This window comes from Serinus canaria, chromosome 21 (assembly GCF_022539315.1).
Source record: "Serinus canaria isolate serCan28SL12 chromosome 21, serCan2020, whole genome shotgun sequence".
NCBI classification, from domain to species: Eukaryota; Metazoa; Chordata; class Aves; order Passeriformes; family Fringillidae; genus Serinus; species Serinus canaria.
In genome coordinates, this window is record NC_066334.1 from 2962415 (window position 1) to 2990044 (window position 27630).

The 27630-nt window shown below is 44.9% G+C and overlaps 2 protein-coding genes across 3 annotated transcripts; one reads left to right on the plus strand and one right to left on the minus strand.

Annotated features, from left to right (window-relative positions):
- Nucleotides 1-279: 279 nt before the first annotated feature.
- CLCN6 (chloride voltage-gated channel 6) lies at nt 280-17411 on the plus strand. Of its 2 annotated transcripts, none has more exons than XM_030232490.2 (23): nt 280-383; nt 1123-1182; nt 2226-2291; nt 2805-2870; nt 3519-3585; nt 3983-4089; nt 4321-4447; nt 5014-5081; nt 5178-5236; nt 5860-5992; nt 6435-6548; nt 6805-6971; nt 7841-7967; nt 8340-8466; nt 8789-8942; nt 9037-9196; nt 9331-9437; nt 10043-10229; nt 10645-10802; nt 11594-11750; nt 12444-12551; nt 12941-13066; nt 14414-17411. In XM_030232490.2, the coding sequence occupies exons 1-23, from the start codon at nt 306-308 to the stop codon at nt 14492-14494; spliced, it is 2604 nt and encodes an 867-aa protein (XP_030088350.1). In that variant the 5' UTR covers nt 280-305; the 3' UTR covers nt 14495-17411. The 2 variants fall into 2 exon arrangements, with proteins under 2 accessions (XP_030088350.1, XP_050838265.1); XM_050982308.1 differs by lacking the exon at nt 280-383 and adding an exon at nt 423-945.
- Nucleotides 17412-20757: 3346 nt separating this feature from the next.
- LOC103820846 (natriuretic peptides A) lies at nt 20758-27506 on the minus strand. Its single transcript, XM_018920459.3, has 2 exons — nt 25448-27506; nt 20758-23959 (listed from the first exon to the last, which is right to left on the minus strand). Exons 1-2 carry the CDS (start codon nt 25565-25567, stop codon nt 23513-23515), a joined length of 567 nt encoding a protein of 188 aa, XP_018776004.3. The 5' UTR covers nt 25568-27506; the 3' UTR covers nt 20758-23512.
- Between the last annotated feature and the right edge of the window lie 124 nt (nt 27507-27630).

The following is a 27630-nucleotide window of genomic DNA, read 5'->3' on the forward strand; positions in this document are numbered from 1 at the left end:
GGGGCTGAGGGCTGGATGGGGCCTCGGGGGTGCGGCCAGAGCGGGCCGTAGGCGGGACCGGCGGGCACTGCGGGAACTGCGGGAACGCTGTCGGCAAGGGACGGGGCGTGGCCCGTGGGACGGCGGGGGCGCGGCCGGGCCGGTTGTGGGAGCGCGGCCGTGCGCCGGCGAGGCCGATTAGGGCCGCGGGGGCCGCGGGGGCCGCGGGGGCCGCGGCCATGCTGTGAGGGCGGGGCCAGACGGGGCGGGGCTGGCGCGCGGAGTGACGCGCGCGGGGCGGGGCGGGGCGCGGTCGGCGGCGGAAGATGGCGCGGTGCGGGTGCGGGGCCGGGCTGTGCTGTTGCTGCTGCGGCGAGCGGGAGAGCCGCACCCCCGAGGAGCTGGTACGGCCACCGCCCTGCCCTGCCCTGCCCTGCCCTGCCCCAGCCGCCCTCTGACCCTCTCCGGACTCGTGCGTGCTGGCGGAGCCCTCTCACCCCGGTCCCGGCCCGGCCCCACCCGGCTGTGGGCAGCGCCTGAGGGCGGGCGGGGAGCGGTGCTGGAATGTTGGGCCCCGCGCCTCAGGGCCCTTAGGGTGCTGCTCCTGGCCCAGTCTCTGATTTGATGCTCGTCCCGGCGCCACAGCCCGTTCCCGCCCATTCTGCTGCCGGGCCTGATGCTTCCCCGCCAGTGCCGGAGCCCCGCTGTCCCTAGCCCGGCCCGCGTTCTTTGTCTGGGCCTCGCATCCCAGCGCCTGAAGCCGCTGCCCCTCGCAGTCCTAAGGGGGAGTGGTCCTGGCAGGGGCTCTCCCTGACTCTAGCACTGCAGAGTACTCTGCAAAATTGTTGTCCTGTGCTCCCCTGTAACCCGTTGCTGTGAAGGAAACGGGATATGGGTGTAGGAGTTTGCTCTCAGGAGCTCCCATATAGCAGTGATGTGTGTTCTGGCTGAGGGACAAGCTGTAAGGTAAGACCCTTTAGCGTTACCACAAAGTAAGTGATGGTCTGGAAATCCACACTCTCAATTTATAAGCAACAATGGTATAGGGCTTCTGTAATTTTTGGCTTTGATACCAGTGTTCATGAACAGCTGTAGATGGATTCGTTCCCTTCATGGTTTTCCTTTCCTGCATTTGTTTTGCAGACGATCCTAGGAGAAACTCATGAAGAGGAGGATGAGATCCTTCCACGCAAAGACTATGAGGTGGGGAATTAACTAATAGCAACTTTTGATATTAATGTGATAAGAACTGTAGACATTTTTTGATCTCTTTGAGTTTGTAATGGGGCAGATACTCAATATGGATCATTAGTTTGCATTGGCATCAGCAGAAATTAGAGAGTTGCTGTGCTTGCAAAGAGCTGTTCCTCGTTTTTGTATGTTTCTCGGATAAACCTCTGTGAGTAGGTTGAATATTTGTTCTCAAGTCAGGCTGTTGTTGAGAAAATTCACTTTCAGAGCCTTGTGCATTTTCCCACTTCTTCAGTGTGAGATTTATAGGCTCTGGTGGCCTTGTTTTCTGGTGACTATAGAAAGTATCTGTAGATAGGTGGTCACAGTTGCCTTTCTGCTGTCTGTGTTGTCATGCTGGCTCACAACAGATCTTCCCATATATTGGCTTCTGCTGCTTATAGGAGTTTTTTGCTTTTTTCATCACTGTCTGGTGGCCCTGAAGTATTTAGAACAGTTGCAGTCAGTATTGGTGTCACCAGCCCAGCCTGTTACAGCTTGGCTTTAAAAGGTGGAGATGTGGATAGAACTAGTGGAGTTTTGTGAGTGTGAGTGGGAAACTATTGCTGTTAACTCCTTGCTATGATAAACTGAAGAATTGATATGGTTCATCTGCACAGGAGTTCCTAGCTAGTGTTCCTGTTGCAGTGAGGGGGTGAATATAAAGATCCAGTGTTATCCCCTGCACTGTCAAAGTGGAGACACATAAAGAAGCCTAAAACTGTACAATGTGACTTCTCTAATATAAAGATGTGTAAATCAGTTGTGCTTCTGTTTCTTTCACTGTCTCTCTCAGCTGAAGTTGTTCTATTCTTTCACTTTGTGATTTTCAGGGTCTGACTGATTTAAATATTTAAATAAGGTTGTTTCCAGGAGTATTTTCTCCTACTGTTGTTTGCAGAATCTACTGTGGGGGTAGCAATGACTTCTGTAGTCTTTAATGAGGTCTTCTAGATGTAATTTTTTTCACAGCCTGTTGCAGCTGATTCTCCTAAATTGACCTTTTTGCATTTCAGAGCTTGGATTATGATCGCTGTATCAATGACCCGTACTTGGAAATTTTGGAAAGCATGGACAACAAGGTAGGACCTTGTTCTTTCATAAGCTAAAACCGTGGAAATTGTCCAGAGAAACTGTGGATTGGAAGTGTTCAAAACCTTTTTGTATGTGGCTTTGACCAGCCTGGAAGGAGAAGGTGTGCCTGTCCCTGGCAGGGGGGTGGAATGAGATGAGCTTTAAGGTCCCTTCCAACCCAGATCATTCTGTGATTCTAAATATGCACTGCAGGAAATTTTATGGATTTTTTTTTCTTATTTATGACTGAAATTCTATGTATTCTCCTGGTTAAAAAAAAAAAAAAAAAAAAAAAAGGAGATTATAGCTCCCAGCATCTCTTGTGATCCTCATGTTTAAAGTGAGCAAGATGTTGAGTCTTTCAGTTTGCTATTTTCAATTTGCTGTTGTCACAACGCAGTCTTCTGTTGATTTATCCTTCTGGCTGTTGAGCTCTGGAGCTAAACCCACCTTCCAGAAAATCCCTGTTTCTGTGTTGCTTTTATTTTACTTTTTTTTTTTTCCATCCTCTTTCCAAACAGAAAGCCCAGAGATACGAAGCAATGAAGTGGGTGCTGGTTTTTGCTATTGGAGTCTGTACAGGACTGGTAAGGATCATGCTGTTTGGGGAATGAGGAAAATTCAGGAGGCTAAGCAGGAATAATTTAGAAGTTAATGGCTAAGGAGTAAATTTAAGAGGGAGCATTCTCTTCCATGGTGTTGAGAGCTTAGTAAATGGAGTTGTCTTTTGGGAATGTTGTTATAGACTATTTTTCAGGAAGCCTTTTTTCTTTCAGAACTTGCTGTGTTTTCTTTGTAAGTCTGGCAAATCCTTTAATTTTGCACACAGGAAAACTTGTCCAAAGCAAACAACTTAGTAAAAAAAGATGACAGTTTATGGCTGAACTGTGAAAATCAGCTCAGCTGACTGTATAACTCAATTAAATACCAGTTTTCTTTTGTACCCTTAAGTATGTTGAGGGTGTTAAAAATGGTGCCAGATTAGTACTTTAATGGGTACTAAGGAGATGCAGAAGTGCATCTCTTCAGGAGGAATGCTAGGATGCATTCCTAGCATCCTAGTGAGAGAAAGGGAAGAAATCTGAGTTTTCAAAGCTGCTTTACTCTGAATGATGCTTTTATCTTCTTCATTTTATGTTCTCCCCTGTGTACATACTTGTGGTAGGACTAACTAGAGGGTGGTCTTCATTTGTATGTAGAAATTACTGATGGTAGTTCTGTCTTCTGTTTCCCAGGTGGGCCTTTTTGTAGATTTCTTCGTGCGGCTCTTTACCCAGCTCAAGTTTCAGGTGGTACAAAGCTGTATCTTTTACCTTGGGCCTCGCTGGACTCAAGTGACCTTTTCTTTTCTGTTCCCATCTTTTGCTCAGAATAGCTGACTTTCACAATTTTGCCATTGGGCATGTTGTTCATAATTAAGCAAGTTTTCAACTTGCTTATGTACTTCAGCCCTTTAAACCAAGAAATGTTTCCAGTGTTGGGTACATAAGCAGAGACTGAAAGAATGAGTGGTTTTCCTTCTTCCTAATTCAGTGTTGAGCTTTGAAAAGGAAGCCTGGCTTCCTGACAGGTTGTGTTAGCTGCTCTGGCTGGATTAGGAAGCACGGGCTTGGCTCTTGAGGCCAGTGGGAGGCTCAGGCATTACCAAGTAATTGTGTGTTGGTGTGGGGAATGTTGTTTTCCTTGACTATCCCTGCAGCGGTGGAGGAGTGCACTGAGAAAGGCTGCCTTGCACTGTCCTTGTTGGAGCTGCTGGGGTTCAACCTGACCTTTGTTTTTCTTGCCAGTCTTCTGGTCCTGATCCAAGTAAGCCTTCGGTCCATTGCTGCTCTTTACACAACCTTCCTTTCCTCTCACACACATCCTTGATATGAAATATCCTTGCTAGAAACACTTTCTGCCCCAAAGCATCAAACTAACATCACAGTTCTATGTGATTTAGCTAAGCAGGGTCTCTTGGTGCCTTGCTCTCTGATGAGAAGTTGTTGGTCAGGTATGAAATCAGTGCACCATAGTGCCAGTGTTTCTTTTCTGCAGCCTGTAGCAGCTGGGTCAGGAATTCCTGAAATAAAGTGCTACCTCAATGGAGTGAAGGTTCCAGGGGTTGTGCGTCTGCGGACTGTGGTGTGCAAAGCTACAGGAGTGCTCTTCAGTGTGGCAGGAGGTAAGGAGGGCTCTGGTGGGTTGAGCTTGTTGGGTGAAGGAGTCACTGAAGGGGGAAAGGTGTTTTCTCTGCTTATATAGGGCACAGAAGGCCCTGCCTTTCCAGTAAAATAATTTTGGTGATTTGGAGCAGAGTCATGAGCCCTGAATGCATTTATAGAGTAGAGAATAAACAGAAGGATCAGGACTATCAGGGAAACAGGTGATTTTCTGAGTGGGCTTGTCACATGTGACTCTTTGGGTCAGAATCCAAGAGAGAGACCTGAGAATGTTCCAGGAGCAGCCTGTGGGCAGAAGGGCAGAATAACCTGGAGAGTTCAGAGTCCTTGTAACAGTTGTTTTTCAGTTATTTCACCCGCTTGGAGTGCAGAATCTATGCAAGTCTTTGCAAACATTTGGGGTTGTTGAGTGAGCTGGAGGTCAGCACCTCCTTGTGAGGAGCTGCAGGCTTGGCACAGAGAGATGTGCCATGGCATGGGGGTGTTGTGCTGATCTCTTCTGGCTTTGTCAGCAAGGGAGGGTGGCAGTGGGGAAAGTGCATTCCCTCAATAAGCTCTGTTTTTCCAGGTCTTTTTGTCGGGAAGGAGGGTCCCATGATTCACAGTGGTGCTGTTGTGGGTGCAGGCTTGCCACAGGTTAGTGCTGGCCTTAGCCACGGTCCTAGTCACGCCACTGTTTTGTAAGAGTAAGTTCCCATCTCCTGTGTTTCTAAATCTTTACTTTGTTTGTAGTTCCAGAGCATCTCTTTGAGGAAGATCCAATTTAACTTTCCCTATTTCTGCAGTGACAGGTACTGTACCCAGGATGTGGAGGAGGGGAGAGGAGGATGAGTGAACAGACTCCCTAGGGAGAAGGGTGGTGGGCTGGGGTGAACCAGTCAGTTATTTTATCAGTTTCTTTCTAGAGTCCTGCAGTTTCATTCTGCAGCGAGACAACACCAGAGTCTCACTCTTCCAAGCTGCTCTGGTCTTCCTGTTCATAGATGCTCTCTTGTGCTGCTCAGCAGATCTCTACCCATTTCAAACCTTTAATGTGGGTGGTTGAAAGCTCACCCCTTTTGATTAGGATATACAACAGAGAAGGCTAATTCTCCTGAATGTGAACAAATTCTTCCCTTTTGCTTCTGTAATTCTTTCAAGTGATGCTGGAGTCCATGGTTTGGGATGGTTCCTCATATACTGGGCAGTTGTGTAGTACCAGAATTCTGCTCTGTGTTTGTGCTCTACAGAAAGAGCACAATGCTGCAGCTTAGTGAACAAATGGTGGTGTCTGCCATGGCCAGCTTTGCTCCCAACTCTCATTCTTGAATCCCTGGGATAGTCCATAAATGGGGATGATCTCTTACTTTGCAGAAGCCAAGCATCTCCAGAGCTCTAATTTGCTAAACTGAGGTTGTTTTTCTCTTCATTTCAGGGATAAAAGGGATTTTGTATCTGCTGGAGCAGCTGCAGGGGTTGCAGCTGCCTTTGGAGCCCCAATTGGAGGCACTCTTTTTAGTCTGGAAGAAGGTTCCTCCTTCTGGAACCAGGGACTTACATGGAAAGTGGTGAGTGGTGATTCTGACTCTTTCTGGGTGTGTCTTCTTGAGAAGAGGGCTCCCCTTGGTAGGGCTTGTCCATGAGGCCATTCTGATTGTCCTGCCTTTTCCTGAGCTGTCTTGGCAGGAGGGAGGTTGCCTGCTCTGTCAGTGTTCCAGAACTAATACCTCCAGATCAGAGGCAGAGATGAGCCTGCTGTTATCTGGAACTGTGGGACAGCTGTAGGCAGCAGATTTAGTGTACCTGGGAGAGTGAGCTTTTGTGCCTGGGCTCTCTGCAATCTGATCCCTTCCACAGTCAGTTCCTTTGCCCAGGCATAGGTCTCAAGGAAGAGCTGACTGTGCCAATCTTAATTTTGGGAACCGTTGCTTCCTCCCCACCCCCCCCCCTTTTTTTTTTTTTTTTTTTTTTTTTTTTGTTTTTTTTGTTTTTTGTTTTCTTGTTCCACAGCTTTTCTGTTCCATGGCTGCCACTTTCACCTTGAATTTTTTCCGCTCTGGGATTCAATTTGGAAGCTGGGGGTCTTTCCAGCTCCCTGGGCTGCTGAACTTCGGAGAGTTTAAGGTAAGATTTACTGTTATTTCCCCACTCCCCAGTTTCTTGTTAGTCCTGTGCTTCTGTCTGTTAGTTTGAAGGTTTATTTTGACACCTGCTTGTATTTCAAGGCACTTTATACTTAGCTGGAATACATTGATACCCTCAGACAGAATTGTCACCCTTTGATTTTAGCTACTCAGAATCTCTAGGTGTGGAGACAGAAGTGTTGGTAGGAAATTGCAGCAACTACTATAATGCTTTTTTTGTACACTTTTCTGCACAGTGCTCTGAGTCTGATAAGAAATGCCACCTCTGGACAGCTGTGGACCTGGGCTTCTTCATTCTGATGGGGATTGTAGGAGGCCTTCTTGGAGCCACCTTTAACTGCCTGAACAAGAGGCTTGCCAAGTACCGCATGCGCAATGTGCATCCCAAGCCAAAGCTGGTCAGGTATTTGTGCTCTCTCAAATTTGTAGAGGGATCTCTGCTCCCAAAGCAATAGTATCAGTCTAGAAGACCCTTTGAGTAGGATTGGAGGAAGTCTCAGACTGGTTGTTTCAAAAATCACTAAATGAATCCTCCATAGAACTTAAAAGTGAACACCAGAAGCCAAATGTTACAGTCCCTGTAATTTTTTGATAACTTTGGTGGTACAGAGAGAATTGCTATCCCTCTTATGAGGGCAGTGGAGGGAGCTCTTTATCATAAAGGCTGAACAAACCAGAGCTTTATTTCCATACAGGATTTTTTGTCACCTTGTCCAAACTTATGTGGATGGAATAGCTGATCTCACTTTTTAAAATCATGTTGGTTAATTAAATTCACAATATGCATGCTGTTTAGAGAGGGAACTTCTGTGTTATTCTGAAAGCAGCTGTTTGTTTGCTCTAAACAGCTCCTAAACACAAATCCCAGGTTTAAAGAGAAAAATAAGTGCATTTCAGCAGTTAGAAAACAGATTGAGAGGCTGTGCATCACTCTGCCCAGTCCTATCTACCCTTTTACCCTGTAAGGATGTACAGAACATTGTTTCCATATGAACAGCCTTGTTACTGAGCCCTGGGGGCTTTTCATGTGTAACTGCTGTGTGTTCTCTGGGCAGAAATAGCTTCTTTTTGGGACAACCAATTAAAAAGGGGAGCTAAGGCAATCCCTGGGAACCAAGTCAAAATTCAGCTTGATTTCCAGTGTCCCTTGTTCTGATGCTAAGCTATGGTGAGTGCTGCTTTTTGCAGCCTTATCAAAGTCATCTGCAGAGCTGGGACTAGGTTACAGTGCTGAGTGTGGCTTCAGTGTATGGTTTCTGTTGTGTCTTTCAGAGTCTTGGAGAGCTTGCTTGTGTCGTTGACCACCACTGTCATGGTCTTCGTGGCCTCCATGGTTCTAGGGGAATGCCGGCAGATACCTTCCAGCCGGCACGGTGGCAATGACACCCTGAGCCTGCAGGTGAGGGATTCTTATGTGAATATTATATTCCCTGTCACATTGTTCACCCTGCAGAGAAGCACAGGAATGCAGTGACCTTTTGACAGTGTGCAGTACGTGACAGAACTGCAGTGAGAGCCCATGGAGGGTTGCAAGAGCTTAGGGTAATAATGAAACCTACATTGTGCTTTTGTAGAAAGCATCTCAGGCTCTGAGTCAAGGAGCCCATTGATGTTATAGGCCCCATCTCTGCTAATGGTGTTTGGTGTGAATTTCCCAAAGCATGGCTGTCCTGGCCTACCAGTAACAGAAGTGTTATTTCCATTCTTCCCAAAGGCTAATGTTAGGAGAAGGTGAATTTTAACCCTTTGTGTCTTTTGTGTTCTGCATTAGGATATATCAGAGGATGTAAATTCAAGCATCAAAACTTTTTTTTGCCCAAATGAAACGTACAATGACATGGCCACACTCTTCTTCAACCCTCAGGAGTCAGCTATCCTGCAGCTCTTCCACCAGGATGGTAAGTAGTTAGGAGACTGCCTCATCCCATGCTTAAGCTTCAGAGCTGCATCTTAGCTGGAACAGCACCACAAGGCTAGCAGCATCTTCAGGCCTTCATGGCGCTGGAGGACTGCTTGTAAAACTGGTGAAAGTCTCTTTGATGGGAAGAAAAACCTGTTTTTCCTCTCTTTTCACTTACTCATTGTCTGCATGTGTGTTTGGATGGGAGACTCAGTAGCTGTTGTGAGATGAGCCTGCTGTGAGCTGAGGGGTGGATGGTGCAAGACTCTTATCTTGGACAGGCATGTGCCCCTTTAGTCATGATTCTTCTTGTGTTGCAGGTACTTTCAGCCCAGTCACCCTATCCCTGTTCTTCCTTCTCTATTTCTTACTCTCCTGCTGGACATATGGGATCTCTGTGCCCAGTGGTCTGTTTGTACCATCACTGCTTTGTGGGGCTGCCTTCGGACGCCTGGTCGCCAACCTCCTCAAAAGGTGCATCAAGTGTGCGTGTGAGGGACATGCTGCAGGTGCACCATGAGCTCTCAGGCTGGTTTTTCTAATCTGAGGGCTCTGTGCTTTGCTCTAGTTACATTGGTCTGGATCACATCTACTCAGGAACCTTTGCGCTGATTGGGGCAGCAGCATTCCTGGGAGGAGTGGTCCGCATGACCATCAGCCTGACTGTCATCCTCATTGAGTCCACCAATGAGATCACCTATGGGCTCCCCATAATGATCACCCTCATGGTGAGTGCAGGACCCTAGCTCTGGCTTTTTGCAGACTGCTTGAACATGAATCTTTGTTACTTTCAGGGCTGTCATAAGCCAAGTGGTCTTGCACTTGGAACAGAAACTCAGTAGACCTCATGTTTGCTATGCAGGTAGCCAAGTGGACAGGAGACTTTTTCAACAAAGGCATCTATGACATCCATGTGAATTTGCGAGGAGTGCCTCTTCTGGAGTGGGAAACCGGGATGGAAATGGATAAGTAAGGCTGCTCCTCTTGGCCAGGCTGTGGGTTGGAGTTTGTGGGGGGGATTCTTGCTCAGAAATGTGTTAATGTGGGGGGATGATGCATCATCTTCAACAAACCTGGTTGCTGTGAGGAGCAACTGTGAGGGCTGCTGGGAAAGGAGTCGTGCACCAGGCCTGCAGAAGGAAAGAGATGCTGAAGCCCTTTCTGAGGGGGTGGATGGATGGAAATCTGCCGGGTGGGTTTGGGAAGTTCAGCAAGAGCTTTGTGAAAACATTCCATTGGACTTTGCTTCTTATAGAATGTCATCTTCCCACCTGTTGTCTCTTCCCAGTGGCGTTTAGGAACTTTATTGTAAGTTAGAACATTCTACCATTCCTCTAGTAAATCATTGATACAATGTTATGTTATTAAAAAAAAAAATTAAAAAATCAGGTGTACCATCACTACTGATACCACAGTGAAGGTGAGCACACAGGTAAAAAGAGCTAGCAGAATTTAACTGCAGCAGACTCCTTCAGGATCTTGTTTAGGGACTGGTTTGTTTCCATGTTTGTTCATCACCAGCCTTCTGTCACTGAAGTGATACATGCAGCAATCTTGGATTTCTGTTTCTTCAGACTACAAGCCAGTGACATCATGGAGCCCAACCTGACGTACGTGTACCCACACACCCGGATCCAGTCCCTTGTTAGCATCCTGCGCACGACTGTCCACCATGCCTTCCCTGTGGTGACAGAGAATCGGGGCAATGAGAGGGAGTTCATGAAGGGAAATCAGCTGATAAGTAACAACATCAAATTCAAGGTAAAGGGTTGCTTGTTTGACAGGCTGAAGACTAGAGAGCTTTGTTTTGCATTCAGAATGGCCTTGCTTTAGTTATTTAAGCTTTTGGGCAGAATTTGGGTCAGATGTAAGCACCTACTGCAATAAAAAATTTTTAAGAACTCCCTTTAATTTTATTGTCTGGGTGCTGATAGAGACAAAAGAGTGGGCTGCATCCCTAGAGGAAAAAGTTAAGAGGAAAAAGTAATCTGTTTAACATAGACATGGAAATGTTTGGATTTGTTACTGAATTGCACAGTCCTATTGGCTATTCTTGCAAGTCCTGCAGCAGCAGTGGCTAACGAACATGTTATGTGGTGGCATAAAGCTATGATTAGTAGTTCATAGTCACTCTTGGATAACTGTTGACTTGCTGAAAATTGTTTGTTGTATCCAGAAATCCAGCATCCTCACCCGAGCTGGAGAGCAGCGCAAGCGTAGCCAGTCCATGAAATCCTACCCCTCGAGTGAGCTGCGTAACATGTGTGATGAGCACATAGCAACAGAGGAGCCTCCTGAAAAAGAGGATCTGCTGCAACAGATGCTGGAGAGAAGGTGAGGTCCTGGTAGGCACAAATGTACAGAAGCAGGGTTTTTCCATATGTTGAGTTGTGTTGTAAAGAATGTTTCATCAGTCTCTGTCATTCCATATGGCAGCGGAAACAGTGCTGGTATCCATGTTTTAGAGGTGATTTGTCAGGTCTGAGGAGCCAATGCTGTATCTCACACCTGTGACCAAATCCCAGGCAAGTGGGTTATGTCCAGCTTTTTACATTTACTTCAAACACTTACACAGACATATGTCCTTGAGAGGATGAAGTACCTGGGAAGATTTCTGTAGAAATCAATGTCCTCTTGTCTGCAAAAATGTGAGGGCTCTGGAAAGCTCCCTTTTCCCAGCTAATGACCTGGTGCCATGATACTTATCCCACCTTTCTGGTAACTGGGCTGAGTCACCAGGCTTGTGTTGCTGTTACTTCCACATAGAAGCCCAGTCTAGGGAATAATTTTCTACATCAGTGATCGTGACTTTCATGAATGGCATCCCCACCCTAATATTTTTGCCAGATGCTTCAGCTTTTATTAGAATCTGAGTAATTTGGGACTGAAAATTGCTTTAATAGCAAGTGGTGTGAAATTGAGTTAGGAGACTGTCCCGTTCTGGTGCTCTGACTACATAATGGCTCTTGACCTCTCTTCCCCTAATTTTTTTTTTGTGACTCTTGCTTGTCCCTAGCAAGAGTCCCTGAAATATTCAGAGGAAGGTTGCAAAGAGCTGAAACAGCTGCTCTTTTGGGAGTTGGGGTACGTGAACCTTGTAACACATGGTGTTAAATCCATCACAGATACACTCCTTACCCCAATCTGTACCCTGACCAGTCTCCCAGTGAGGAGTGGACCATGGAGGAACGCTTCAGACCCTTGACCTTCCATGGCTTGATCTTGCGCTCACAGCTGGTCACCCTCCTTGACCGGGGGGTTTGCTACTCTGAGAGCCAGTCGGTGAGTCTTCCTGTTCAGAAATTGCAGCAGACACATCCCTGCCTTCTCAGGAGGTTGGGAACAATATTCATGGGCTGCCAAAATGAAGATATCTATTTTTACACGTTAAGGAATGCATGTGTGTTTTTAAAGTTGCAGACGGGTAATGTGAATTCTCCCTTGCAGCTCTTAGAGGAAAGGAAGTTGAAGATATCCCCAGGAAAAGGACAGCCACTGTAAAAAAAGTAATCCAGCAGACCTCTTTGTTGCATAAAGCTGTGAAGAATATATGATATGAATATATAACTTAAAGATATGCAGAACTGGAGAATAGAGGGCAGATATTAAATGCAAATAGAGCATCCAGCAGAATATACTTTGTGTTTTACTGCTGTGTGTCCAGGTCCTAGCAGAAAAATGTCAGCTGTGTCACTGAGATCAGTGAGAGTATCTGAGGCCCAGCTCCCACAAGGCTGGTTTCTGCTGCCCTCAATGTCTAGTGTAGTTTTGACAGAGGTTGGGGAGCTGTTCTCTCTCAGCTAAAGGCCTGCATAGGTCTGGGTAACAGCACCTCTGCAGAAGGTGGATGTGTGGGTGTGGGAGGAGAAGGAGATCTGGGGGAGTGATTAGGAGGCATGGTTTGCTGTGTTGCTTGCAGCCCCTGTGTTGTCTGGAACGGTGACACATGGGTTCAGTGGGTTTCTTTGATTGCAGAGTGCAAGTCAGCCTCGTCTGTCCCATGCAGAGATGTTGGAGGATTATCCCTGCTACCCAGATATCCATGATCTGGACCTCACATTGCTGAACCCTCGTATGATAGTGGTAAGATATGCACTGCAGTGTGACTGTCCCTCCTCAGATAACTGTCTAAAGCCTTTAAAAAACATTGAGGGCATGTTTTAATATACTCTTTGGTGCAGCAACCAACATCCTGTGCTCCTCAAGCACTCAGCTTTCTCTGCATGTGGAAATCCCCTGCTATGAGGTGTCCATTGGTGCTTTACTTCTAGAATAAGGCGTTACCTGTCCAGTTTAACTTCTCAACAAACCAAACCAAAATAATGTCATATTTGTGCAGAAATAGAAGATGACCACAGTCAAATACTCTGTCCAATCATCAGTGCCATCTAGGACTTGTAGGAGTTGCATGTTAGTGATTCCCAGAGACATCGAAAATGCCTCTTGTAAATAACATCGTTTTTCTTTCTCAGGATGTCACCCCATACATGAACCCATCACCCTTTACTGTCTCTCCAAACACTCATGTGTCACAAGTCTTCAACCTGTTCAGGACAATGGGACTCAGGCATTTACCAGTTGTGAATGCAGTTGGAGAGGTGAGTCCCTGTCTTGGCTTAGCTGAGCAAGGTAGCCACAGTGTTTGTGCAACATTTTCCATCTTTAGGACAATTAAGATCTCTTTTAACATCAAACAGAAATGATTTAAAGGGATCAGAATAGGATTTTTTTAGGGCCCTGAAGGCTTGACTACTGCGACTTTGTTGGAATCTTTTGTGTCTAAGCCTTTTTCCCCTTTACCTGCAGAGAGCAGGACATGCATCTCTTCTGTCTCAGGTGTGCAGCCTATAGAAGCTGTCCCATTTTTCTATCTGTTGAGAGGCCCTGAGCTCATCAGAGGCCACTAATTTGCCTTTCCTCTCACAGCTTTATTTAAGCCCAAGAGCAAAATTTCCTATATGTTGGGGCAAGAGGTTTTTCTGTAGGAAGGGAGTTGTACTCTATTTCTACTTACAGGAACAGCAAAGCAAAGGAATGTTTAAATGGTCTGTGCTTGACTCCTGTCCTTTTGCCATCTATAATGCTCAGAAACAGTCAGTAGATGTCAGCAACCTCCTGTAACCACTATGAGGAACTGTTTCCCCTAAGCCTTACCTGGTCTCTGTGAGGCAGCACTGCTTTTTCTGCCTCAGGGTTCCCCATAGTGACTCTGCAGGGCCTGTGAGTTGCAAATGAGATGTTAGCTTATTCCATTTTAGTACAAGGTGCTCTTGCGGTACTAGAGAACAGCCTAGTTCTAAACTCTTTGCATGTGTAAAATCAGAGAGGTGTTTCACCAGCTGAAATGCCTGCTTTGACTTTAGCCACAGCAGGCTGGGAGAGGGTCCCTCTTGTCACCTGGCAGTGTGCAGTCACCTCTTAGCTAGTCTTGACCATTTCTGTTTTGGTCTTTAGAGCTTCCTTGAATGTATCTGACAGGAGCTATCTAAGTCATGCCATGTGAAATACCAGAAATGTCTTGAATGAAGCCCTAAAAGACAGCTTTGTTATTTCCAGTTGCAGTTTTTACTTCCTGAAGGATTTTACATCCTTATGCTGTCTGACATGGAAAGGATTTCTCTTCCTAGGCAGAGGGTCCTGCTGGTGCCAGACACCACAGCAATGGTGAAGCTGTTTGTTTGGGTGTTGTTGTTTGGTTGTAAGTTGTTTGTTTGGGTGTAGTTAAATCAGTGTTCTTGCCTGAAGAGTAAGTGTTGGTAGAGGGAGGAACTTTGTTTCTGTGAATTTCAACATGAATCCACTCTAACTCAGCATTGGTCAAGAACTGCTCTCAGGTTTCCTCTTTTATGGGGTGTTGAAAAGAATGAGCACTTTATGGATGTCTTTCAGTGGCACATCTCTGATACAGACTTGTATCTTTTCTTCTTCTTTTCTTCCTGTTTAAGGTTGTTGGGATAATCACTCGGCACAACCTGACCCATGAATTCCTGCAGGCAAGACTGAGACAACACTATCAGACCATTTGATGCCCCTGCCCCTCTCTCAGTGTGGCTTCCTCCCTCCTCCAAGCTGGCACACATGCTTGCATTCTGCTTGGACCGCACAAGGCCCAAGACCTCCCATTTGGCTTCTCACGTGCATATCAAGCCTGGGGAACTGGAAAACATTTTGCTAGCCAGAGAATTAGAGGAGCTGCCTGAGCCCAGAGCTGTTGATTGGCCTCAGGCATTTGGTTTGACAACTCTTGATCCAGGTGTTTTCTTCCCCTCTCCCCCAGTTATCTCCTTCTGCCGGATGTTGTCCTGACACTGTGTGTTCTGCCATTTTATTTTGGGGTTTTCTGAAGAGTTGGAAAAAAGAACCATTTCCCTCCACTGTGTCCTGGGCAAAGAACTGGGCAGTGTCTTTCCCTTCCTCCTGTGTGACTCCCTTTTCTTCTTCCTCCCTTGTTCCTGCAACTGTTGCCTTATTTGTGTGAGAAGGGAGTTACTGTCACCACTGAGAGGAGATTACTGAAGTTTGCAGATGTCAGATAGCTGCTCTCCAGGAAGGTTTCTTGCAAAAGCAGTATTAAAAAATCCAGCGTTTGGAAATATGCCTGTTTTTGCAAGTGTTCCCCTTTGCCTATATTTTTTCACTCTGGCTTCATTTGTTCTTAATTTCTCTCCTTCTTTCATGGGGAAGTGTTTCTGTTTTGATGTTTTTGACAGCAGATGACTTTTGAGAGCAGCAGATTCTGAGTTCAAAATGGTTACATTTCAGTTACTGTTTGGGTTTATAAATATTTAATACATTTGTGAACATCTCAGAAAAAGGAGATCTCTTCCCTGTTAGCTGTTGCTATTATCTCCCTGTAAGAGACTCTTCTGAGATGCTTGGTGGCACTCCACTTTGACATTCCTGCATTTCTTGGCATTTGTAGGCACTTTGTCCCTGCACTGCTCAAACAGTGAGAGCCTGGGGCACCTGTCCAGCTGGAGTCAGAGACCATGGAACTCCACAACCTGAGGGCATGGAGAAGTGTTGCTTTGTGGAAGCAAATAGAGCTGTTGGTCTCTGGGCTTGCTTGAATTATCTCTGTGTCATGAGAGGAGCTGCTGTTGTTTCAGGCTGCCGTGAGGAGGGATACTTGGTGCTGGTGACTAAGGCAGGATCTCCTGCAGGTGATAAGTGGGGCTGTCTGTGCTCTAAAAATGAGATTATGTTTGCAACTGCAGCAATCTGTAAGGGTAAAATCAGCACTCAGGAGCCAGTTGCAGCCAGTTCAGTGCTTTAGCAGGTACCATCCTGGCCAGCACCTGTATTGTTCCAGCAGGCACCTGCCCTCCTGAGTTCTCTGTGCAGATAACCCTCAGTGGGAAGCCAGTGCTGTGCCTCAGGGACTGCAGAGCTGATTGGCTTGATAAAGCACAGAGCATTCTCTCAGCCAAGATACTGGGACAAGCTACATGGGGAATGGATTCCAGAAAAGCTTCTACACAGCCTCTGAGCTCTGCAGTTAACCTGTTGTCTGCCATAAGGAGCTGCCTAGGTGGGAATTGGGACAGAAGGCAGACTTTGTTGATTTTCTGTATTTCCTTAGAGCATAGGAGTTGGCATCAGCTCCTACTCTTGATTTGAGAGTTCTTTCCCTGTAAGTAGAGTGAGGATGTCTGTTGTGTCTGGGTAGTTTCTGCAGGTGTTGTCTGAAATGCCTGTGTTCCCCGAGCTCTGGTCTTACACTGAGCTGTCCCAGCAAACTTCCAGCACCCATTTGCACTCCCTGAAGCTGGGCTGTAGGTTTGAAATATGCTTATGCTAGGTTACCTTTCATTCAAAGGATTTGGGTAATTAGGAATCACAGGAATCCTGGTTTTGTGGGATTTCAGATCAATTGGGTGGAATTGGCAGTCCTGTACTGTTAGAACACCTGTCAAGAATGTCCTGTCTCCCCATGACAAATGTTTCTCCTCTTGATCATGTTGAGGGAGAGTGTGTGGAAGGGAAGGTTCCTCCTCTTCCTGCACATAAGGCCCCTTAGGTTGTTTGCCTGGAGCTGCTCCTGTTTATTTCTGTACACAAATGGCAGGCAGTTTTGCTGCAGGATGCCTTTGTCATTGCTGCTGACACTAGAGTTGGGCAATCCAGACAAATCAGGCTGGAGAATCTTATCAAGGTTTTTCTGGGCACCAGGTGTTTCCCCATGAGAAGGCACTTTGCCTTCAACCTGTTGGCAGCGCTGTCTGCTCTGCCTGGGCATCTTATTCAAATGTTTCAGCTGAAAAACACCCTTTCATTCTTTCAGTAAAGACATTTTCAATGAGGATGGTGGATGACCCTGTCATCTGCTTTAAAGGGAAATCTCAGTGTGCAATTACTGTTCTGTAGCCTGCAGAAAAGGAATTACAAGTTCACCTGACATTTGGAGATGCAGTATTTCCCTTCTGATGAGGACTGATGCCAAGGGGTTTGTGTTGAATCAGTCTTCTCACACTTCAGTTACTTAATTCCTTTCTTACAACACACTTACTGCTTCTACCCTGGCTCTAGTTGCTAAGTGATTTACTAAGAAACCTGTTCTAACATAGGTGCCAGGAACATTTTAACAAAGCAACACTAAGGGAAAAATAACCCAGAACTGGGTTAGTTCTGATGGCAAGGTTAGGGGGTTAGTCTGGGGCCTTCCTCCTTGCCTTGTGGTTTCCTGTGCAGTGTTAATTATGCAGTTTTGAATTATTAATTACTGTGAACCATTCCAATGGTATCAACTTACCTTTCCATTTGTTTTTTTTTTTTGCACTGTTTTTGTTATGAAATGATGTAAGCTAATTCCATGGTGTGTGTATATAAATTGTATTTTTTTTATAATTTGTATGAATATATTTTTATTTGAACTATGGCACTTGGGAAGTATTCATGTAGCTGTAACATGTCTGAGAGTAAAATGTTTGTGTGTCTCCTTCAGCACTTTCAAGGCCTTTTGATGTTTCTAGTATTGTTTTATTTTTGCCCTTTATGATAATAAAACTAGTAGAACATGGCAACATCCAAGAGCATGATTTGAGGTAGCTGAGTTGTTGCTATTTATGAGCTGTCTGGATCTAACAGTTTGTACAGAAGGTTCTCTTAGACTAGGCAGAGAGGAATGGCTGTGATCCATTAGGCTGTGACCACTGTGGTTCCACATTCTCACAGCAGCTGTTTCAAAGGAGGGAATTGCCATATTTGATAAGGAGCTAAATTGTGCCCATTGTGCTGCTTTTCTTACCTGAGAACTCACCTTCCTCCCAGTAAGTTAATGAAAGAGGTTTAAACTACAGTGTGTCGCCTCTTGTTTTACACTTGGCTTCTCCAGGGGATGGAGGATCTATCTTAATCTCATCTTGAATGTTTATTTAGTTTGTGGCTGTCTTTCCTGCTTTGTCCTGCTGTCTGCCTTACAGAAAAGAATTGGTGACAATTTTTGAACTTTCATCTCATTTTGGCTTACAAGCCAAAAATGTAAGTAGTCTTTGAGCACTGTAGAAATATCTGACCCAAAAGCTCACTGCCTTTCCCTGTTTCTGTGCACTGGGGGCTGTGTTGGACAGGATTCATGCAGCACAGATGCTGTACAGAATATCCAGATGTTGTGCAGGATTCATGCAGTACAGATGCTGTACAGAAGATACAGATGTTGTGCAGGATTCATGCAGCACAGATGCTGTACAGAATATGCAGATGTTGTGCAGGATTCATGCAGCACAGATGCTGTACAGAACATGTAGATGTTGTGCAGGGTTCATGCAGCACAGATGCTGTACAGAATATGCAGATGTTGTGCAGGATTCATGCAGTACAGATGCTGTACAGAATATGCAGATGTTGTGCAGGGTTCATGCAGTACAGATGCTGTACAGAATATGCAGATGTTGTGCAGGGTTCATGCAGCACAGATGCTGTACAGAATATCCAGATGTTGTGCAGGATTCATGCAGTACAGATGCTGTACAGAATATGCAGATGTTGTGCAGGATTCATGCAGCACAGATGCTGTACAGAATATGCAGATGTTGTGCAGGGTTCATGCAGTACAGATGCTGTACAGAACATGTAGATGTTGTGCAGGGTTCATGCAGCACAGATGCTGTACAGAATATCCAGATGTTGTGCAGGATTCATGCAGCACAGATGCTGTACAGAATATGCAGATGTTGTGCAGGGTTCATGCAGCACAGATGCTGTACAGAATATGCAGATGTTGTGCAGGATTAATGCAGTAGCTCTCTGAGGCACTCTAACACAGAGCTGGCCAGCAGCTTGTCTGGCTGCTGCCCTCTGGCTCTCCCTTGGTGGGTGTGTAATGCCAGGGGAAGCCTGAGATGGGTAAAACCATCTCTTGGGAGGGAATGGCAGAAAGTCTGATTTGAGGAGCTAAAGAAATGCCACAGAGGGCTTAACTAAGCAAGGAATAGGAAGGATACCCTGGCTGGGGTGGGAAGGAGTCATCAGGAGAAAGGACTGGGGGAGCTCTGCGCTGCCTTTGGTTGTAAGTGCAGCAACATAGGAGGGAATGGGAGAGGTTTATAGACTCATTGAATCTAGCCATGCATCATTGGCCCTGTAATGACACACTGGGGCTCTAGCAGAAAAAAATTTGTGGTGTTCAGTGAGATTATTATTATTTTTTCGATTTTTGCTTTGCTAGCAGATACAAGCTGCCTCTTCAGTGTGTGTGCATTCCCATACAGGCATAGGCATTCACAGTTATGAGTCGTGCAGCAGGCACTGGGAGGAACAGAGGATGGCTGCCTGGAGCTTTGGCTGTTGCAGGGCTGTGAGAAGAGAAGCTGCTCTTGTTGTCCAGGGTGCTGAAGGGCTTGTCAGCAGCAGTGGGATACACTCAGTCTCCTCTGCATCCACTGTTCAAATGCAGTGTCTGCAAAGGCTTACTGGGAGCTGGGATGAGACATCAGTGAGCTCCCCTGCTGTCTGGGAAGGGAGGGGAGTCAGTCAGTGAGGTTTGGATGTTGAGAAAATGTCACTGTCATATATTCTGAAAAATTCCTTGGCCAGGTTTTCTTCTCCTGGGAAGCTGAGAAGCCTCAGAAAAGAATGAAAACAATAATTATCTGATTGCTTCTCCCTGTTTTGCTGCTTTGGAATGTGGTCTGGAGATTGTTTACCAACTGGTAAATGTTTGATTTGTTTCATGTGAATTGGTTTTATTTAATGACCAGCCACCATCAGCTGTGTTGGACTCTCTGAGTCAGTCACGAGTTTTTCATTATCATTCTTGTTAAACCTTCTGTCTGTATCCTTCTCTTTCTTTGGTAAAGTTTTAGTATAGTATTCTTTTAATATAATATCATAAAATAATAAATCAGCCTTCAGAGAACATAAAGTCAGATTCTCATTTCTCACCTTGTCCTGGAAACCCTCACGAATTCAACAAGATAACAGTTTAAAAGTGAGTAGGATGTCCCTTTCTCCAGGCTGTTTTGATTGCTGTGTGGGCTGTGTATGGTTTAACACACATTTTATTGATACTTTAGGCATTTTAAAGCAGAGACTGGAACTCAGTTATATACCAGTTTCAGTAGAAATCAATACTGTGTTGAAAACTCATGACTAACAGCTAAGACATTACATCCTTGAGACCTTTGACTCCCCCAGCAGCTCTTTGATGCCTATACTAGAGAATATCTCTCTAGTATATAAAACACCAGTTTTATTCTTTTCTTGTCTTCCAATTCCCAGCATAGCAGGCCTGACTCTAGTTGCCTTCCCACCACCTTCTGTTGTCATAAACTTTACCTCCTCCCCAGAGGGATTGTGCTGGTTTTCTGAGAGATGGTAATAGAGGGGGAAAGTCTTACAAATCTTCCTTCCTTCCCACACAGAAGTGTGGTGCACACTTATCAAGCAGATGTTAATCAGCAAAGGCCTTTGGGGGCCAAGATTCAGGAGAAGTAAATCAAGCAAGCTGGTTGTGGCCAGATTGGGATGTGAACTGGCCCAGCTCTACGTCTCCTTGCAGCAGTGGAGGGTGGGTACCCTGTACTTCACTTAGGATTTCTTGGAGAAACCAAGCAGTGCTGACAGCTCCTCTTGGCATTCTTGCCTGCCAGCTTGGATTTCAGTGGAAGCATTTTGTTTAGTGGGAAGCTGGATAGGGATAGTGCAGTGTCTGAGGGGCAGAGAAACCATCAAATCTAATTTGCAAATATGCTTGCTGTGCTAAGCAGACTCCTATTCCAAACAAGGCTCTTGCCTTACAGAGTGCATGGAGCATGCTAATGGAATTACTGGGTTTCAGAGTCCAAAGGAAAGCAAGCTGCTGAATTATCCATGGCCAATAATGAGTACTGCCAAGCACTGTTCAGAAGTTAGAATGAAGTCTGGCAGGGCAGGAGGTGGCAAATGTCATTACAGCTGTGTGGAGGGTGTTAGCCTGGTCCTTCTCTGGTCCCACTGGGATATTTCTTCATTTGCATGATGGCTGTCCACAAGATTGTTCCCTGCTCTCTCTGATCCAGCACTCACAGCATCAGTGGCAGCTTTTTCCATCCTTGGGGGTGATGTTCTCTGCCTGCAGAGCTGATCAGTGTCGAGTTTCTCCCATTCAGCTTTTCCCAGTGCTTCCTTCTGAGTGCAGCACTATTCTGACCTGGCTGCAAGATTTCCCTGAGGGTGCTTTACAGCTCAGTGTGTGTATGGGAGTAGCAGTAAAAATCCAGTCAGAGATGCTTTTTTCCTCGATTGCTTACCCTCAATTAGGTTCTCCCAGACTGCAGGGTCTATTAACTTACTGTCTGCAAGCTAATACAGACTTGTTCCACCAGGAACTGGCTTGCTGCTAATACTGGACCCACCTGGCTTTAGGTCAGGAAGCATTGCCTCTTCTTGCCATTTTTAGCACATTCCACTGAACTAATCAGTGGTTTGTGCCTTGAGGGACTGACAGGGAGGGACAATTTACAGTGTCTGTGCAAGTTGTGCTTGACTGGGTAAAATTCAGCTCCAGCAAGAGCTGTTACTAGAGTACATGAATTGTTTTTACTTTCAGCAGCACAGGGGAAGTCAGGCTGTTGCCCATTGCTGGTGTGGAGGGATCCTCCTGCATGGTGCTGCAGTGGGTGTGTTTGGAAAGCCTCTTAAGAATACAAAGCCCCATTGTCCCCCCGAGGGCTCCCAAGTCACCCCCATGATCTGTGAAATTGAGTAAATGCAAAGTCACTGTACCTTTCACTGCAGAGATGTCCATGGATGGTGCTGGGAAACTTAGTCTGAGAATTTATTCTTCTGTCAGGGAAACCTGTGTGGACACTATTCCCCAAAATATTTTATCTGTAGCTGGTGCTGCTGAAAGGAGAGGATTTGTATCACACTGTGGTTTCCTGTTGGAGTGTACCAAAATTAGTCCCTCAGATTGGACTTCTGCCCTTCTTCCCTAGGAAAGAATCACAAGACCCAGTGTGGAGAGGAGCACACAGATCCCACTTGGAGGCCATGTCAGCACTGCAGGGAGTGACTGGGAGGGGGCTTGTCACAAATGTGATGTGTGACATGAGCCCTATCAAAGTGTTGCAGCACCCTTAGCTGTGCCTGGCCTTGTGCAAGGAGGGGTGTGTGCTTGAATTTACCCTTTCCCTGGAGCTGTGGCCCCTGAGAGCTGTTGTCAGCAGCTCTGGAACACCTGCCTTCCAATTCCTTATCCTCACCAGGGACTGTTTCTGTCGCCATGTGCATTTGCATAAGCAAAGTCAGAATTGGACTGTTCCAGCTGGGTCTGTCCTGGTGCTGCTTTCTTAAGCCCTGAACAAGCTTCTCAGGGTACTCAGCTCCATGGGAAGGCACTGAGATTCTGGGAATGAGACTCATGAGGTGCTCAAAATAACACAGTTCCTAGCAGTACATGCAGTCAACCACAGGACAGTTGTGTTGAGCTGGGCTTGATGCCATTGCTCACATGGGGATCCAAGCTCTTTTTGGGATGCTGACTGAATGTGGTTTTGGCAATATTTCCTTCTTTGGTTGGGTGCTAGAATATGTTTTGAGTCAAATTCAGCTCCTAGGTGTGAAATCTAGCAAGGTTAAATAAAAATTAATCAGACTTCCAGTATTCCCATTAGCCTTGTTAGAACAACTTTGCAAGGGGCCACTCCCAGAAAGGGATAAATGCTCCATCCAAGCTGCTGTGTAGTTCAGTGATCCCACCTACCCTCTCATGAGGAATATCATGATAATATTCAAACCTTTGAGAAATTCTGGGAATCAGCATCTCAGCCAGGTGCAGAGTGAGACAAGACACAGTTAAGGATGGATCTTTGTGTTGATGCTCGTAACCTTTATTGGGTCACTGCTAGAAAGCATATACAATGAATTCCCTTTCCTCCCTCTGGTTATCTTGAAACTTGTCAAGTGTTATGATTTTATTTATTTCTTTTCATGTAACTTTTGCTTACTTGAGGCATTTGTGGCAGTTCCCATGACTAAATAATTTAAACCAGCAAAAGGACTCTCTTATCACTGAAACCCTGTCTATATGAGGACTCATAATGATCTTTCAATGTTATGCAAGTTTTTGTTTTTTCCTGCTAACCTATTAGCATTTCTTACTGCAGAGGAAAAGCCTCTAGTCAAAAACTCATTTTCATTTTTTCTAAATTTTCTCTGTCTCATGTAAGTAAGATCCAGGCTTGTGGGTACCAGAATATCAATAAAACTTAAGATTTTGACTTTAGGCAAATACAAGAAAATTTAATGCAACAGACAGGAGAGAGGTCCAGCACAGATGTCTAATGTGTTAGTTTTATTTAAAGATGGTCTGTCAGTGCTAACGTAAGAAATGTTCTTTAAAAAACATCAAATAAATAAATAAATAAATAAATAAAAATAGGAATAACTTTCTGTTGAGGAGCTTGGAAAGCATCTGGCTTTCATCTTGGGAGGAAGGGGTACTGTAAAGCATTCTTCAGAGCAGGCTCTAGGGAGGTTGATCCTAATTTCTCCGGGAACCTGCAAACCAAACATGAAACAAATGTTACTAGAATCTGGTTTTGTCTTGGTACGTGTCACCACTATCAGCAATGCTTTTGAAAAACCAACACTAGCTTAAATACTAGGCTCAAATTAATTCCATTCTGAAACTGTATCTTAAAGACTTTAATGAGAAGCTCCTCCCCTGTGACACAGTAGGGACACGCTCTGTGCTGGTCAGTGGAATGGCTTAGCCAGGACTCACCATTGCAGCCCATCCCACTGAGGGAGCCGATCCGATCAATCCTCCTCCCAAAACAGCCAGAATCTCTCATCATCCTGGGCATCTGCAGCCCCCTCAGTCTCTTGAGGAAGGGGTCCCTGTAGGACAGGGGGGTGTTGGGTGCAAGCCTGGGTTCAGCCTTCTGGTTGTCACCATCATCAGCAAGTTCCGACAGGATCTCCTCCTGGGTTTTGGGTTCTTGCAGGTCGGGGTTGGACTCCAGGGCTTCCATCATTGCAAACTTATCCTCCAGTCTTTCCAGCAGAGCCTATAAAAGAAGGATTAAATTAATGGAATTCCTTGCTTTGTGGTCATTTGCTAACTCTTCCAGTCATTCTGTTCTGTATTCGTCAATGGTCCCATAGCCCACCCTAGGGAGACTGACAGGTTGGATCCCAGCCTCACTGGTGGCGGTTGGGTTCTGTCCTCTGCATTATATCCCTGTTCATATTAATTCCATCTTTGGGAAGGCATAGCTTCACCTTGTGAACTGAGTGAAGCTGCTTGCCATCATGTGTATCTTACTGGCAAGTTTAGAACACATTGGCAGAGAAGAAAATGTAAGATGTGGGTTGCTCAGGGTCTACTCAGCCCACCAGTGGTACACAGTCTGAGAGAAGCTCTAGCCACATAGCCCACTCCCCCGTCCTCACATTGCTGCTTTGTCACCCCTGGCTATTCCAATGGACATCACTTGGAGAAGCTCTAGGTGTTTTCACTAATCTCTGCCCCAGGGATTACAGGATGGCTACTCCTGAAAGTAACTGAAAATACCTCTATGGTAAATTCATGCCTGCTGTGTGATTGCTTCCTGGGTACCTTTCTTTGTAATTTGTAGAGCTTTGTGTAACTGGGGTCAGATAACCTCGTCAAAGGCAGCTCAACCAATTAGAGGAATCAATTACCCAACTCTAGAATATTAATATAGAGGAATGAGCCTTATGGTTTGCCTGACAGTGAGTGCATTTGGAAGCCACTCTTCCTGGCTGCTGGAAACACCCCAGAGGCAGCTTTAGCTTCACTTTCCTTATCAACTCAGGGAGTTTGTTCTTGGGGCCTGAGAACAGCTTTGAGAAGCTGGTTACTGGTACCAACCAGCCCAAGGAAAGGTTTGAGCTTTCAGATCCCATCAGTCTCAAGCTTGCACTGTGCTGTAACAATGGATTTTCTCTATTATTTGTTAAAATGCTTAGTGGTAATTTTATAGCTCTGGAAGCTTTTCTGGATGATCCACACTAAATGATTGTGTTAATTCCTTTAGTAATATTTCTAAAAGTTTGTCTTTGGGTGCTCCATTTTACCTCCTCATCTCTCATCCATACACAACCAGATCTCTGAAATTCACAAAGCTAGAGCCATATAGCTGCCCTGTGGAGCAGGGGTAAGCACATAGACAGGACCCCAGCTCAGAGTTTTCTATTTGTTCTTACAGAGCTACTCTGATGACTTTTTCCTTCCCTACAACTTTGTTGCCAGGAAGATCTATCTTTAAAAGAAAAAGAAGCAAAACACCAAAGCAGATATCCTACAACATCACAATCTTGGTTCCCACTACTGCCCGGGAGCTTGGGTGAACCCAACACAGGAGGATATTGCCCTACAGAGCTTCTCTGAGCCCCTTTGAAAAGCTGACTCTCTGTCCCCCAGCATGTGATGGCTGATGTGGTTATTGCAATCCAGTCATGCAAAAGGAAGGCAAAGCACTACCTCACACTCTGCTAAGCACCCCAAAAGTTTGCAAAATGAGAGTCCTCACCTCCATGCTGGCCAGTTCTTTGGCAGGGCTGAGGCTGTAGATAGGGTTGGCTCTGCTGGGCTGGAGCTGGATGAGCAGCAGCAAAAGGAAGCCATAGAAAAATGAGCCTTTAGTGTCCATGGCACTGACTTCGTTGGGAGTAGGGAAGTTCAAGCTGTTTCTTCTGAGATGTCCCTTCAAGTCTCTTTCTTCCTTGTCCTGTTGTCTCTCTTCTGAAGCTTGTCTTTTATACTCTTTGGGTGATCCCAGCTTCCTAGGTTATCAGTGGGTTTATCTTGGGCACATTCCAGTCCCACTGCAGGCATGCAGCTCTGTCAAGGGAAGATTCCCTTTATTAGCTGTCATTAGGCAGCAGCTGCTGTTGCTGAGGAATGTATGTCACAAGTCAGTGATTTCATGTCACTCCCCCTCCTCTTGATACCAGGCGCTGTGATTACATAGTCCAGTTGGAAATTCTTAGCAATTCTCTTTCAAGAGACCCCTATGGTCAGATTTACAGAGATGGGAAACAATCCCAAAACTGCTCTAAACTTTGCTCAGTTAGGAGATTTCCATAAGGAAAATGCCTTTTACAGGGGAAAGAATAGGCTTTCAGATCAGTATTTGGTGAAGAGTCAAGAATGAAGAGAAATTGTCTTTCAGGACACCTAAAGCATTGTGCACACTTTCCTTCTTATATGGAATATGCACGGCCACTGCCTACCAGAAAGTGTGCTGAAAATCCCAGATTTGGGCCATTTTTCCCATTGCTGCTGAGGTGATATCAGCACTGAAACTTTGTATTTGTGTGTTACCAACAAGAGCAGCACCTCGATGTGCACCTCAGTGCAGAACTGACCGTGGGGAGAGCGAGCACGTCCAGCCCTCCGCGACACCCGGCTTCGGCACCACTGAGAAACACTAGAGTTTATTAACTGCCAAAAGCTTAAAAATGGGATTTCTTTAAGCATTCATGGTAAGGCTTGACCCTGCAGCAATAAAATTTAAAGAACAGGCAGCCAGTTTCAGCAATAATCTTATTTTACCGTCATACAAGAAAGAAACTTGTTCAATGAGAACTTATATAGATAGCTGGTTTTATTCAGAATCTGTCCCAAAGAAAGAATGGATGAATTTGTATATATATGAGTTTTGTGAGGAGTTAAAACCAACTCTTAAATTTAATGTATTAAAAACTAAAAGTAATTATTTGTTTAAGTGCTGAATGTCTTAAAATTAGCTAGAAACTGCCTGTGCTTAGATGAGAAATTGCAAAAGTACAGAAATGCTTCAAATTTCTGTTTTTGTCTTTGTACATATAACTAAAAATTAATCTTTTTACAGAAATGTGAGAGACTTCTAAATCATGAAGCAATGGCTTTTTATTTTCCATTTTCCTAAAGTTTCTTGTTATTTTAAATTGAAACAACAAATGTAGGAGTAAGTTGAATATCAGTCTAGTAATAATTTGTTGAGTTTTCATATGAACATAGATCTTGAAAGAAGCTCCTAAGTACACTTTCAAAATAATAATAGAATGATAAAGTATTGCCCATGTCTTAAATGTCTTAACATGGTGTTTATGTACAAACATGTGCACATAGTGTTCACATGATCAGCTACCAAAATTATACTAGAAAGGACATTCTCAAGGTTGTGAAGTCATGCTCAAATGCTATTTCTTCCTAATATAGCCTGAAGTCAGCCCAACTCTGTCTATGTTCTGATGAAGCCCTTTATTATAAGAGCTCTCTGTTTTTCCTCAATGCTTTTTTTTTTAGAACATAAAAGCAATACTATTTTTTGTGTTATTGTGCAATCCAACACTTTCTTATTTTGTGCTTTTAAAAATCCTGACAACTTATTTTTTATAATTAACATTCTATACTGCAGTGTCTGTATAATTCATTAATTAGTTACAAGTATTCTCATCCTGCTGCTCTTGGTTTGTGTATGTTTGTTTGTACCAAGGTGTTACTTTGTTTTGTAAACTGCAAAAGTGGGAGAAGATAAACCAGAATTATTCATTAGGATAATTAGAATCGGTTATTGTTGTATTTCTTGTTTCTTTCCTTTCACACCCCCCCACACACACACTAAGTATTCCCTAATGCTCTCTGTACAAAAACATTTTGTAGCTTGCTCTGAGATTTCATTTGTGTCTGGGTTTTTTTTTTTTTCTTTTTTTGTTTTTTTAGTTTGTG

What these genes read in the sequence shown, in the direction of transcription:
- CLCN6 (XM_030232490.2), top strand. Translation starts at nt 306, where the DNA reads ATGGCGCGGTGCGGGTGCGGGGCCGGGCTGTGCTGTTGCTGCTGCGGC. An exon ending in GCAGCTCTTCCACCAGGATG is followed by an intron (nt 8,467 to 8,788) that starts GTAAGTAGTTAG and finishes CTTGTGTTGCAG; the next exon opens with GTACTTTCAGCCCAGTCACC. An exon ending in TTGTGAATGCAGTTGGAGAG is followed by an intron (nt 13,067 to 14,413) that starts GTGAGTCCCTGT and finishes TTCCTGTTTAAG; the next exon opens with GTTGTTGGGATAATCACTCG.
- LOC103820846 (XM_018920459.3), bottom strand. Translation starts at nt 25,567, where the DNA reads ATGGACACTAAAGGCTCATTTTTCTATGGCTTCCTTTTGCTGCTGCTC. An exon ending in AAGAACTGGCCAGCATGGAG is followed by an intron (nt 23,960 to 25,447) that starts GTGAGGACTCTC and finishes CTTCTTTTATAG; the next exon opens with GCTCTGCTGGAAAGACTGGA.